The sequence below is a fragment of the Galleria mellonella genome, unplaced genomic scaffold (assembly GCF_026898425.1).
Source record: "Galleria mellonella isolate WM207_F2 unplaced genomic scaffold, CSIRO_AGI_GalMel_v1 utg38, whole genome shotgun sequence".
NCBI classification, from domain to species: Eukaryota; Metazoa; Arthropoda; class Insecta; order Lepidoptera; family Pyralidae; genus Galleria; species Galleria mellonella.
The window spans coordinates 4,243,469-4,258,119 of record NW_026442090.1 but is presented as its reverse complement, the minus strand read 5'-3'; the positions used below and the strand labels follow the sequence as shown (position 1 = coordinate 4,258,119).

The 14,651-nt window shown below is 35.4% G+C and overlaps 1 protein-coding gene across 2 annotated transcripts in view; it reads right to left on the bottom strand.

The window, feature by feature from the left end:
• Positions 1-14,651, bottom strand: part of LOC113523107 (mediator of RNA polymerase II transcription subunit 12-like) — a 39,060-nt gene that overhangs the window by 4,267 nt on the left and 20,142 nt on the right. Inside the window, exons 27-42 of one of the 2 annotated variants that reach the window (XM_052897676.1) lie at positions 13,949-14,137; positions 12,974-13,114; positions 12,237-12,357; positions 11,295-11,336; positions 9,721-9,906; positions 8,804-8,891; positions 8,385-8,548; positions 7,658-7,781; positions 5,924-6,036; positions 5,231-5,384; positions 4,411-4,655; positions 3,424-3,631; positions 3,171-3,224; positions 2,134-2,273; positions 1,102-1,204; positions 260-358 (exon numbers count right to left, since the gene is read on the bottom strand). In XM_052897676.1, the coding sequence (XP_052753636.1) occupies positions 260-358; positions 1,102-1,204; positions 2,134-2,273; positions 3,171-3,224; positions 3,424-3,631; positions 4,411-4,655; positions 5,231-5,384; positions 5,924-6,036; positions 7,658-7,781; positions 8,385-8,548; positions 8,804-8,891; positions 9,721-9,906; positions 11,295-11,336; positions 12,237-12,357; positions 12,974-13,114; positions 13,949-14,137 (2,171 nt within the window). The remainder of the gene's footprint in view (positions 1-259; positions 359-1,101; positions 1,205-2,133; positions 2,274-3,170; positions 3,225-3,423; positions 3,632-4,410; positions 4,656-5,230; positions 5,385-5,923; positions 6,037-7,657; positions 7,782-8,384; positions 8,549-8,803; positions 8,892-9,720; positions 9,907-11,294; positions 11,337-12,236; positions 12,358-12,973; positions 13,115-13,948; positions 14,138-14,651) is intronic. The other variant, XM_052897677.1, reaches the window with a different exon arrangement.

The window sequence follows — 14,651 nt, the reverse complement described above, 5'->3', positions numbered from 1 at the left end:
GGTTAAGTAGTTTTTTAATTAGTCTTTTAGAAACAAACAATGAAATCTCTTTATAGTATTAGTATAGATATAGTTAGCAGCAGAGCTGATAATCACTGGAGTAGACGTATTCCAGGGTGCAAATTTTGTATCTACAAAACCAAAATTTTTTTTTACATGTGTAAAATTTGATATAAATAATGACGAGGTATAATTATAGTACATTTATTATTCAGGTATATTACGCAATGGATATTTGCTGTAAAAACACTATACTTACCGGTGTTGCGGCTTTGGGTTTCTTGATTTTTTTACATGGTGCTGATCGCGATCGTCCTTTGCCAGCACCAGTAGGACTGGAGTCTAGACTGCCGTTGTCCTGTACATAACACAAAACATCTAAGAGTTTGTTCGACAAAAGATCAGCTTTAATCTTTACCAATTTATTATGAACTATCAGAGGATTGAAATTTTTCGATTATAAAAGAAAAAAAAGAAAGAATAAAATTGGTTCAAATTTGGCAAAGAAAACAACCATATTACAAACCTCCGTTTTGTCGATTAAAAATATGTTACTTGCAACAATCATAGAGTAAGGAAATAAGCTATGCAGATATACATAGATGTTTCCAATGATTTCATACAGACATAAATACAAACAAGATTCGATTGACTATTACTGTGATATTATAAATTCAGTTGCGGGTTTTAAAGTAATAACTACCGGTTCAAGTGTATTTTAGTTGAGAAAACTCGACTAGTTTCAGGACCATCCGGGACCCTTAGTCATGAGCGAAGAACGCTTACAGCTCGCGCTCAACAATACAATAATTATTACATCAAAATATAATCAAGCAAGGTCCTATCTCTTATGCATTGAAACTACAAAATGATGTTATGATCCGGTGTCTGCAATTAGATGTGTTTGCGTTCAACCTGCTGGAGTTTTATCGGATGACCACAAAGTGTTTGTATTCACAGATTAAAGATATAGATGTAGATGACATTTAATTATACATATTATACTGATGCTTTCCTGAATGAGCATATTGGGAAACTGTAAATGAGTTGATGAAATAAATAACTAATGTGTACTTATGAAATTTTCAACAATAATTTTACCTGTTTATTGTCATTTGTTTCAAGGTCTTCAGGTGGCAGGGGCAGTGGCTCTAAATAATAACTGAGTGGTTTCACAAGGCTGTGCGTGTGATATTTCAATAACCTGTGGATTTTAAAACAAATTCATAAGTCAAATCAAGAAATGGCTAATGCATTATAAGGAGTTTAAATCTAATAGTAATATATTTTTTTAAGAAATCTAAATAGAATGGTAATTCTGTTTGCACTATTGATATATACTCGCGGGTAACAGAGAGATACTAAGTAAGCTGTCTCATCGTGATGAATTTATCAGGAATTAAATATGATAGGTTTGCAGAGGGGACTCCGTTTAGATGTTAGCAATACCCATTAGGTATGTGCATAATTTTTACTTTCTTTAAAGAATCACCTATTGTCAATATAAAATTTCAATAAAAGGTTCAAAATCGGTTCACAAGTCGTGAATATATCGCGAAATAGTTTAGGTTACCTAAAAAAGATAGGCGAATCGAAGTTTCTTATTTTGGTTGACAATTATGATTGCGTTTTAGAAAAAAAAAAAACTAACTTTAGTTATGACAAAACTAGTTATTTTGATTTTAAGACTAATCTACTGAACAGATTTTGATAAAATTTCTATAGGACTAATCTGTCAGTATACCATTCAGATAAAAAAAATCCAACCGAAATGAGAATCTCCTTTTCGAAGTCGGTTGACAAAAAATCATTATTAAATAGAGAAAAAGTTTGTTCTTTTTTTTCTTTTGTCAACCGACTTAAAAAAAAGTATGACGTTATCAATTATATTTTTATGTGCTTGATACCTCAGAATTCTATCATTTATAAATCGATTTCAAAAATCTTTCTTACAGAAAAGTATATATACTTTTATATTTGTCCTATAGACATTTCATTAAAATCGGTTTAGTAATTTGATTTTTAAATAAAAATAATTGATTGAAGTCGAAGTTTCTTTTTTTATAGAATCAATTTACAGCCATTATTTAATCTTTTGTTTTACATTATTATGAATATTGCGATGGTACATACCTATGTGCAGTTTCATATGTGAGTGGTTTCCTTTCAATTTTCGTGGCAGCGAACCAGGCCCACGAGAGCGGTGCAGGATTACGACCACCCTCCACTAGTTCCCAGCTTGACACGCGCTGTTTATCAGTCAGACGAAGACCCTGGCACAAACACATGACCATTCATACAACCAGCTGGATATTTACAGATTAATTGTTTTGTCAGTTGCAATGCCATTGTGTGTTGTCAGTGACGTCTTATATAACCAATACATGGTCTTATATTGTTACTAATAAATACAGTGATTACTCGCTTAATGTTGCTAGCCGAGTAAAAAAGATCCAAGTAGCTTAATGAGTTTCATTGCGTAATAGAATCGAAAATGGGGAATTTCTGCAGAATTTCAATTAACCAAGTAATTGCAATGCTGAAATAGGAATGATTTGACCGCGCCATTCAGAGAAACAAGAACTGCTGCAGATAGGTGGTTTTGGAGTAGAACAGTTTCAGAACAATTGTTTCTCATCATTTATGATGTACATACCATCTACAGGTGAAGTCTGTACCAAGTCACTCAGAAAGTATTGCAAGAAAAAGTTTTTATGTAGGTGAGACTGGCCAGTTATAATTTATTTAAAAATATGATTACTTATAAGTAAAAATAGGTACGTTTTAAATTCAAAACTTCCCTCTACATTTTTTGCGAGCTATTTAAAATTACCGTGTCTCATCGAAAAATGCACTTGCGTCGAGAACATTTTCGCGCTATGATTTTTTACGATTTTAAGTGTAACTTGAAACCGGACGAATCGTACGATAGACTTGAAATTTTTTTAGTGTCGCAAAAGTTTCTGAGTGTCCCACGTATAAGATGATAAAGCAAAAATATCAAATTCCTTAATAGAAGCCTAAGCAGGTAGGTCAGAGTCATGCTTTATCATTTAATCTAAGTTCATTTAATATATACAAATAATGTTCATTACTTGGACATTCAGAGTTATCCATAGATTAATGATATATATTAAGAGAGATAACTATGTCTGAAAATGTAAACTTACCTGTTTTTTATCACTGTCAAAACTGATTTTGTTACTTGGTTCACATGCAATCACCTGTCAAAAAATATGTATATTTTAGTATAAGATTAAAAAAAAAAAAGATTGAATCAATGGACTATCTACCCAGCACAATATTAATAAATGATTAAAATATTGTGTTAAAAAAAATTTATGTTATATAACAGTATATACTGTCATTTACTCAATAATGTGTCGTATGAAAGAGAAAAAAAAAGATATTATAATTTCATACCTCGATGATTGCATTCTTGGAGAGCGGCAACAGTTGCCGTACAGCCTGCACAGAAGGCCCGTACCGGTCTCCTATCTCCTTCTTCAGTTTCTTCATCAGGTTTTGGTAATGTTTCCTGTTGTTGTCGTCGCTGCCGTCGGCGAGCGTCGAGTGTATCAATGTTGCCAGCATGTCAATTAACGTTGTAAATAAGTTGCTGCGACACAAGCTGTAGAAAGAAATGCTGTTAATTTTGAATATTGGATGAAGTTTTTTTTTCTAGAGAAATCAAAGAGAATAAGTCTGCTTCTGTACTCACTGTACCCAACTCAATATTATTTGATTAAAACTACGGTTTGCCATTAGTTACCACGTTTGGCAGGCAGGTTGGCAACCGCAGTTTTGGCTTTTGGTGATGTTTTAAGAAGAACGCTGCTGCCTACCTCTCTACCATAAGCTCCGTTCGTCGCCTCGTACGGCACCCACGGGAAAGGAAGGGGTAGCCCATTCTATGCCGGGGCTTACACGGCGGTTATAACTTGTAATACCTAATAATATTTACTTGTAATAATTTAAACTTACAATAACATCTTACAAATAAAACAAACTAAGTATAAATTAGGTACAAAATTCAATAGTTTATTAAATATAAATCATCGGTTATTAAAGAGAAAGTAAACATCAATGAAATTTTTTTTATTCTCACGAAAAGGATTCTAACTTTTGATAAATCTAGTCAGTGACAAATCAAGATGGATGATTTTAGAAAATTGACATAAAAATACAGTCAAATCTATTTTTTCATGCTTTATGCACCATGTGTTTTATCACGTTTGGCACATATTACTGTTGTAAAGTCATTATTTTATTATTAAATTGTTCCCAGATAAAGAGCCTCCAACTTGCCACCTGTGTGTAAGATCCGTAGATGTCGTGTCCACGTGACCCTGTCCGAACGTCCGGTGACTTTTCGTGGCATTTATCTTTTGTTAGATTAAAGATACTAGCCTGTTGTTATAAGCATCGATGACTTGGTGTGCGACCAGCTGCGTGAGTAGCACTGCCCAGTCGGACGTCAGCTGATAGGAGCGGCGGATGGCGTCGAACATGCCGCCCGCGAGCGAGAACCGCAGCTGCAGCGCTTCAGGCGCCGCGTCGTCCTGCCACGTGTCGTTGCACGCTGAACGCTCGTGGTCGCGCGCGTGTGTCAGGTAGTGTTGCAGTTGGGCATGGATCGAGCTCAGCAGGCTTTCCTGCACACGGGACAAACGCTTGTAATGCTCCTTCTCATAGGTAAAATTGTCTACTGCCTACCACAGGATTCAAGTGAAGCTTCGCAAAGACATATCTGAGATTATGGATACACCTTCATATTTTTAGGAGCTTTATATTGATTCTCGTTGACTTTATCGAGGATTTGCATAGGCATGGGTGCATTATACAATATTATACCTATAACAAAGCTGGTGGACCTTTATAAGATTAAGGGCTGTGCTGATTTCGGGTAGTATTATTGTTGTAGTTTCAATATATATTATAGGTATTTTTTCATAAGTATATTTTTAAGATAATTTTCAAGAACACGAGGGAGGGGGGGATTATTAGTAATGCGGATTATCAGTTCCATTGCTAGCAATATACCTTATCGGATCTACCTCCATGTGGGCCTCTCTGGAAAACGTGCTTGATTTCACGTGTATTCATCGCGATGGGCTAACTGACCTGCCTTTTCATTCTCATCTATCATACCTCACTGGTGCCCCACCAGCGCATACAGCGCTAACGCAGGCGGGGTTGCCATTCCATTATCATCCATTGAAAAAAGAACCTTCTGATCGTCCTGGTGTCGCAGGCAGGTGAGCACGAGCGAGAGTAGCGGCTCGTTGGCGAGGCGCACAGCGTTGCCGCCGCCACAGCTACAGCCGCCACCGCAGCCGCCGCCGCTCACGCCGCGTTTACCGCCGCTGCCGCCGCCTGACGATCTACCGTCCACATACGGACACATTTATATTGGGCGCTTTGTTTATACATTGTAACACGACATGATATTCTACGATTTTACTGTTACAATATAATATCAAAATATGTTTACGATATCGTCTTGGAAATAAAATAAATTAAATGTATTTATTTATTTATATATAAGTATATATTTTCAATTTAATAGATATTGTGTTTCGTTCGTATTGGGTATTATATTATTTGTGATATAGGTAAAATCGTACAATATCTTACTCTGTCACGAGAAATTATTAAATGTCTATTGAGTTACAGTAAAACTAATAAATAAATAATAAAAATACTATATTTAATAAAAGATTGTATAGATAAACAAGTATCGGCAGCAAGAATTATATAAAGGAGAAGCAATTCAAAACGGTAGTGTTTTCCCCCGTATGGATGTAACCACCATTGGTATTTAAAAATAAATAAATAAAAAATCCTGTATGGGAAGTAAATTCCCATTTTAACGACAAAATATATTCTTAATTTTTTAAAACTGCTTAAAGATCTTTATTACCCTTTATAACTGGGACTCTGGTGGCTTTTGCAGTCTCGGTGCGATCCTCCGCCGCCACCGCTGCCGCTCGAGCAACTGCCGCTACACCCGGCGCCCCAGCCACTTTCCAGGATCTGATATCAAAATAAAAACAGGTTTAGTTAATAAAAAGTATAGTCAATGTAGCATGTGTCATCATTCTTTTTCATATAAAATCTTTTTCATAAAAAAGTGTAGAATATGTCATCCATTCTGATTCGATTTACAAAATTCTTTTTAATAATAATAAGGTAGCATAAGTAACATAAAGTTTATGTTTTTGGCAGTTTTGGTCTCATTTCAATTTTGTGATGATCGAGCCAGCTATTTTTTACAGTGCAAAAAATTGCTTGTTGCCAATAAAAAATTTAGAACGTAGAATTTCATATTTAAATATCTAAACGTAAATATGAAATTCTATGTTCTAAATTCAAATATATGTAATGTAAAGTATCTATGAAGTATCTCTTCACTAGTGTGTTCTTGACTGAAGTTCTTTTTTTGCAGATTACAAGTGAAATCGAATAATCGATTCAAATAGCAGCGGAACTGAACATTCTCCTCAAAAATACATGTATCGAAAAAAGACGAAAATCGTGCCTATCGGGACGGGACCATGTGGTCCCGGCATAGAATGGGCCACTCATTGCTCCTGTGGGTGTCATAAGAGGTGACTAAGGGAATTTAACGGTCGAGGGACGGACAGCCGCGTTCCCCTTAAAACATCACTAAAGTTTAACTGTAGTTGCCAACCCGCCCACGAAGCGAGGTAACTATGTTACCTCACTTGACTGAAGGCTTATGATTAGCAATGGACAGTTATCGGCTGATATATGGCTGATATAATAATAATGTCCATGGTACCGTTCACGTCTATAGGCGACGGTTACTATTTTCTATTAGGGGAACCGTCAGCTTGTATGCCATTATAAATTCCTTAAGTAAATTTACTAAATTTTTATCTTAATATGTTGTACAGTATAGATAGATTCTTAGTGTAACTCACTTCACTTTCTTTGTGTAATTCACTTTTAACGATTACAATTTTAGACTGTATACTCGTTCATAATTATTTATTTTATTTATTTATGGCAATAAACAGTCATTTACAAAATAATTAACAACAATATACATTACAATTTTATAACAATAGACCTAACAGTGCCAATAACAGTGTTTTAAAAACATAGAGATAATTATATATGAAGTCCCATGGAAACACGCATGAAATTTAGCAACAAATCCAAGGTAAATATATATAAGAAAAAGAAAGAAGAAGCGCCGATTTAATTTTAACATATAAGTTTTTGAGTTAATTTACTTTTAAAAATATGAACAGATTCATAAAACGGATCTAATTAGAAAAATTCTCTATTGAAAGTGTTGGTGGACTTTTATGTAAATGTATATTGTAAATTAGCAACTGATCGCGAAATGATCACTAATTGCCAATGCTATAATAGATCAGGGGTCGGCAACCTTTTGAGTCGGAAAAGTAAAAAAATAAATTTACAGAATTCTAAAGTTTTTAAAGAGTCACAAATAATTTTCTTATCAATAATAAATAGTACTTACATAAATAAAGTTTACTGCATAATCCTCGTAAATCAGTAGAGGACATTTTTTTTTTCTAATAATATAAATATAATTTGCGTATAGAACTAAAGAGCCGCAGGTTGCCGACCCCTGGTGTAGGTAATCAGCACACGAGTGTACCTGTCCGGCTTGCTTGAGCACGCGGCCCTGCACGGCGGCCGGCAGCTTGGCGACCAGCGGCGCCACCAGCCACACCGACTCCGACCACTTGCTCGTGCTCACCACGCTGCGGTCCGTGCCCGTCCTGTACAGTCGACACCGTTATTCACGTTATTCATAAAAACTTTAATCTTCAACAAACATACCAAAATATTTAATCTTTTTCTTAAGAAGGTAAATTTATTACATCAAATGATAATACATGCTCATAATTATGTAAGTAATAAGTGTAAGTTTTATTCAAATATGCAGTGAACTATGTAGAATATAAATGGACCAAAAAATTTCATATTTCATGCAGCCTTTTTTATGCTAAAAGTCCATGTTTAATTAAAAAAAAAAAAAATACAGAATTAAAGTCGTAAGAAAGAAAACTGTAATTTATTCTAAATTCTACTAGTAAAAAAAAAGTAATTGCCCATACATAAACAAGTTGAGTGTTGTGTTGTGTGTGTGTGTGTGTGTTTTTTTTATACAACTTAGAATGGCAAACAAGCTGACGGCCCACCTGATGGAAAGTGGTAACCGTCGCCTATAGACATGAGCAGTACCATGGACCCCCGCATGTGATTTGTTATTTATATTTCTATTTTATCTTTTAAAAGGTTTTATTCAAATTGGTTATATCATTATAATACCCAACATGCTTTTGCAAGACATTTATTGTCAATTACAAGAGTGTACTGACCTGTCCTTGTCTGGGGGCGGCGGAGCCGGCTGCTGGAAGACGTTGATGACAGCGCGCGCGACCGTGTCAAGCCACGCGTTCAGCTCCGACGATCCGCTTGGGAACTGCTTGAACATCAGTTGCAGATCCAGCCACGACATGCGCAGCGACCACTGCTCTAGGTTCTGTTAAATACATCAGGAACTAACTGAACCAGAACTTAAGAGCATTCGTACCAAACCTTGCCAAAGTGTGATAATGTCAGAAATATTGGTCAATTTTGATTAACTTAAATTAAGCAATCTTCGAAAATTTGAATTTTGAAAGCAAATGAGTTAAAACTTACCGAAACAAAACACGAAGAAGGTACAAAATTTCCCGATTTCAAAACGAAAAGTCGGTGTAAGAAAATTAGTTTGTAATTAATTTATTTATTTTACCTCCAATAAACGGGTGATCATGGTCTTCTGGTCGAGATCGGGGTGAGTGTGGCTCGCTGAATCAGGATAACAGATCATGTGCAGCAATCTATTTACAAAAGATATTTTATACATTTTTTGCAACGTCAAAAAAAAGAAAAAAATAGATGATATCTAAATTCATTCATAGGAATTTTATAATGTGTATGTTATTTGATAAGGATTTGGTGAAGTTGGCAATTACAAATAAACATGACATTGAATCATCGCCTGTCGTGTGTCGTAAGAAGCGACTAATGGAAGGGAACTTAATGGTCGAGGGATGGGCAGCAGAGACCCTTTTAAAACATCTTCAAGGCCTTTTTTTTTACAACACAGGGGGCAAACGAGCATGCAGCTCACCTGATGGTAAGTGACTACCGCCGCCCATGATCACCCACAACACCAACGGCATTGCAGGCGTGCTGTCGGCCTTTTAAAAAGGAATATGCTCTTTTCTTGAAGGTTATGTTGTCGTATCGGTTCGGAAATACTGGCAGGCTTAATTGCGGTTGCCAACCCGCCTGCCAAGCGTGGCAACTACTGACAAAACCCGTCAATAGAGGGAGGTCTATAATATTCAGCAGTGGAGAATTAACGGCTGATTTATTCTATTTCACCTTACAAAGCCATCCAGGCTTTGTAAGGTGAAATAGAATAAATACATTATTCATTTTTTGTTGTAAATTCAAAATTTTCCCTTTTTATATAATCAACACGTGGAAATAATAGAGACATCATCATTTTTCATCATTTACATTTTTCAAATACCAGAGCCTACGATCAGGGTGTTATTTTTTTGTCATCGACAGTCAAGTAGTTTGGTTTTTTAAATTAGTTCAACCGAGAATCGAATCCAGTGTCTCGTGCAATGCTATGTAACATAAATAGTTCGCTACCTTTGTGCTTGTCTGGGTGTTAGCATTGAATCAAGTAGCATATCAGGTTGGTACAGTTCATCAGGGTTCTGTAGGCACTTCTGTAGCACCCACTCCTCGGAACAGATCTCGGCGAGTACACGGCGGGCGAGCGACGACAGGGATTGAGATGAGTCGAGTAACGTCGAGCCCACGCCGCCGCTGCCTCTGCAACGTCACATGCGATACTTACTTCACACATGTTGTATTAAAGTCGAATTTACTTAAGCAAAACTTTTAGTATATCTATGTTGGTATTATTAGAAAAACATATATACTTTTCTACAAATTGTGTCGCCAATCACGGCTAGTAACAGATTATATTATGATAGTTCATTTATGTTAAAACTTTTAGTTATATACAAGAAAATAGTAAAATGTTTTGAATTTGTAAAATTAAACAATTCTGTTTATTAATGTACTCGCGTTAGAAAAAAACATAAATAAATTCATTATTAAAGACATTTTCAACGGCAAAATGTATTAAAACAAAACACAGTGTTATTGTTGGGTTGTAAATATTTTTTTATAGACAAATGGTATTTGGAACATAGATGTCTGGAAGTGAAAATATGATTATATATCGACTGTTAAGGATTGTTGATACCAGTTTATATGGGTCGGTATACAACGTGTTATTTACAAGGTACCACATGAAGAAGCTCAATGCAAGTGACATTTATAAATAGAAATCCACTAGAATAGGTAACAATTAAATTGAATACTTTAATATGAAATGTATTTAACACTAGCGATACGACCCGGCTTCGCACGAGTAGACTGAATTTTCGAAAATCAATACATATAATAAAAAAAAATTCAATCAATTCAACTGATCAGGTATTTTATAGTTTTTTTTTTTATATATGAAACTTTAGATTGATATAACTTTTTTATTTATGAAACGATTGAAATAAAACAAACACTAAATATTAAGTGGAGTAAAGCACAACACATAAGTGAACACCGCATTCAAATCGGTTAAGTCGTTTTCGAGATTAGCGTGCACAGATGTAAAGACAAATAGACTAAAATTCTAAAAATAATTGTTTTGGGTTCTATTGCGTCCATAAAGTCCCCTTATAATAGTTTTTCTTACATATCTTCCACGTACAGACAGCGACCAGTAACGACTTTATTATATGTATTGATTTTAACCACATTATATGCCTAAAATGTTAGATAGTCAGACATTAGAATTAAAATATCAATTTCATATAATATACAGTGAACACGAGTTTAATGTCAGAACACAAGGAAACATAGAACTGACAAATAATTTGTAAAGAGCTTGTTACTTCACATAAAATGATATAACAAAAATTAAGCGGAACTCGTAAAAGGTAGCTTGTAAAGGAGGAAATAAGGTGCAATTTCGTAAAAGATACAGGGAAGTATCCTTTATTCAGGTGTAAAGAAAATGCAAAAGGGATTATGAAATGAGCGAAACAATATGAAGGGAAGCGAAGCGTGTGATCGCCGTGATATGAATATCCCACATACAGCACTGGACCCGTGAGGTGCAACTATGTAACTCAATATAAAAGAAAACAAACCTAGGAGTTCTATGGCCCCCACTCATCTCTGAGTCTACCATCCTAAGGATAAAAAATATGCGTCAATAGTTGGCCAAAATTATTATACAGTGTTTTTATTCAGCATGATTGGCAGCACTAGCCGTGACTTGTGAAAATATTTTATGGTTAAAATTTTCATTTTTAAATGTATTTGATAATAAGTAAAAGCACATACAACAGAAATAAAGTTTTGTAACAATATTTCGACAAATAACGGACAGAATTGTACTCAAAATATCAATAAAAGCTAAAATAAAATATAGCCAATAAATATGATGAAAAAAACAACTGTATATGATGTTTAAGCAGAATATAAATGTTAATACGCATCGTTCGCGACAGCAGAAAGTCTGTACGGTACATATGTTCTTGATAGTTTTGTTCTATGTAAATCTATAAAGTAATTAGTAATTTAATAGATAAATAATTATTAAAACATGTCATAAAAAATAACTAGTTTAAAATTTGAGATGTCTAATATTTAACTTTATATCAAAAGATAGAGATAGTATAAAAATACTAAACAGGACAGGACTCGAACCTGCATTTTAACATTGTATGAGACAATATATAAACACGGTTATAGCTCCTTATTATTACTTAAATGAAACAAACATGTAAAAGTAGCTATCATTGATTAGTAAAAGCATTCTAACGTATTCTAATATATTATCAGTAATATTGACGTTCCATAGACAACTAACTACTCCCAATCACAAACAAAAAGTATCCGAGACAAATATCTATACAATAACTAGTGGACAAAGTTTACATTTAACTAATTTTGTAGTTTGCATCTAATAACTTAATATTTATATACGCTCGGATATTTCTGTACATGTTTTCTTAGTAACTCCATATTACATTTATTTATACCTTCTACTCGACAAAGAAAATATGCATATAATATAAATAACTCACGACATGAGATCGAGCTGGGCGTCAGTAGGTCCTGAGTCGCTAGTGCCGAGTATATGCGATAGTTCGCAAGATTTTTTTCCTCCCGGCTTGCCGGCATCCCGCGCTGTTGAATCTCCGACCACTGGTTGAAATTATTGTAAGAATTGAACGATATTTGTTATATTTTGCCGTTTGCTTTGACTAGATAAAAACTCTCATTTAATAAGACACCTCCGTATTCAGGTTTTTATGCAACTTAGAATGGCAAACAAGCCCTGATGAAAAGTGGTAACTGTCGCCTATAGACATAAATAGTACCATGAACATAACAGTGTATACTGTGTTGCCTATGATACTCTACCATATATGCGTTGCGACTGTTGACTGAGGACTAAGGTATAACACTTTTGACTCTGTACCCTGTAATTTAATTACCATAATAATGGTAATATCAGAGTTGCCAGATTGGGTTTCCTTTTTGACAATTTTGTGTAAAAATTATTTTAACAATGAAATTTTGGATAAAAGTGAAATGGGCTTGGATATATTTGGTTAATATTTTTATTTTAAAGAGTTTTCGTATTTATAAATTGCAAAAGAAAATGACGGCAGGGAAAGGGTAAATCAAGTTAAACATAGGGGATGGTTTTTTTTATCTTTCGCTTTGTAGTGAAAATTGGCACAAGTTTGAATTAGGTAAAAGTAACAGTTTGTATGAGGTTGGTGGAAGCGGACAGTTTTGAGGGAATAATACTGACTGAGTATGGCTTTAAGCGTTGCTAGCACGGGCCCCACTCCGATGTTCTTGTGCGCGGCGGCAAGGAGATGTCGGTCGCACGACAGCCGCACGCCCGCGCCACCGCCGCCCGGGCCCGGTGACGTTGACACTGAGTACAAACCTGATGGAGAGCATAGAGTTAATTTCTTTTTTTTTTACAACACAGGGGGTAAACGAGCATGCGGCTCACCTGATGGTAAATGACTACCGCCGCCCATGATCACCCACAACACCAAAGGCATTGTAGGTGTGCTACCGGTCTTTTAGAAAGGAATATGCTCTTTTCTTGAAGGTTATGATGTCGTATTAGTTTGGAAATATTACTGCTGTAAGCTAATTCCAAAGAGTGGCTGTGTGTGGAAGAAAGTGCCTTGAAAAATGCACGGTGGAAAATCGCCACTCGTCCAGATGATTGGGATGAAAATTTAGTTTGTGCGGGTTGTACGGTGGTGAAAATCAGCAGCAGGTATCAATCCGAACAATTCCTCAGAGCACTGTATGTATGTATGTTGATGCAGGTAATTGTTGGTATTTAGCTGAACTAAGTTCAGCTAATCAATATTGAAATTATGCATAAAAATATTTGCACTTTTTTCACAACTGCCATATTCGTGTATGCTTAATGCATTTAGGGATACTGGAGGAGGAAGAAATGGTCGGTTGTCGTCCGATCATGCCATCCCCTCCTAAGGCTGGTACTGCACTACGATACTATGTCAGGGACTACAGATTTAAATATATTTTTGTTATCATGAATACAGGTTGAAATTATTGAAGTTGATACTTGAATTTTAAATTTTTTTAAACAGATAATAACTGTGGTGTTACCATTTAACACGAGTAAGAAATATATTTAACATTGTTATACAAAATTTTAGATTTGAATCAACATATATAAACCAATATATGAAAAGATTTCAATATATAAAAAACAATGTAGGTACACCGTACGGACCGGGTTGCGGCGTGTCGACAGTCTTGAAGAGGCGCAGCAGCAGGTGGCAGGTGAGGCGGGCGCCGGTGTCGGGCGAGGGCGCGTTGGCCGGGTTGCCGGCCAGCACCGAGCCGCCGCCGCCGAACGCCTTCACCAGCGACGGCAGCGCCGCGTGCCGCACGAAGTCCTCCAGCGAGAAGCAGTGCCGTGCTGCAACCGAGTCGTGACATGAGTGTAAGGCATAGGCTATCAAATTAAAAAATATTTTTTGACGTTGGTATCTTTGGACTTTTCTTTTTTTTTAAAAGTCCTAGTTTTAAAACTGCAATTTTAATATAATTTATAGAATTTAATTCTTGTTTTGATTAATGTTTTGTTAATGTTCTTTTATTGGAATTTCTTTTTTCCTTGGATTGGAATTGAAGAAAGTAAGAAAACAAAAAGAAAAGAAAGAACTGGAGTTTTTCCTTGGAATGTTTATAAAGTAGCAGAAATTAGTGTTAACGTACATGAATTATATCGTGGAGAAAGCCATAATAAAAATATAAACATAATAAGATATAAGTTTGCATCTAATACAGATACAAAAGTAATTTGTGTTTCAACCGTTTGTGTTTGCATGGCTGTGTTTCGGTTTGAAGAGTCTAATACAAGTAATGGCAGCGCATTAGTCGATATTACTCTGTTATGTCCATGGTACATAACCACACCGTAATTCTAAGTT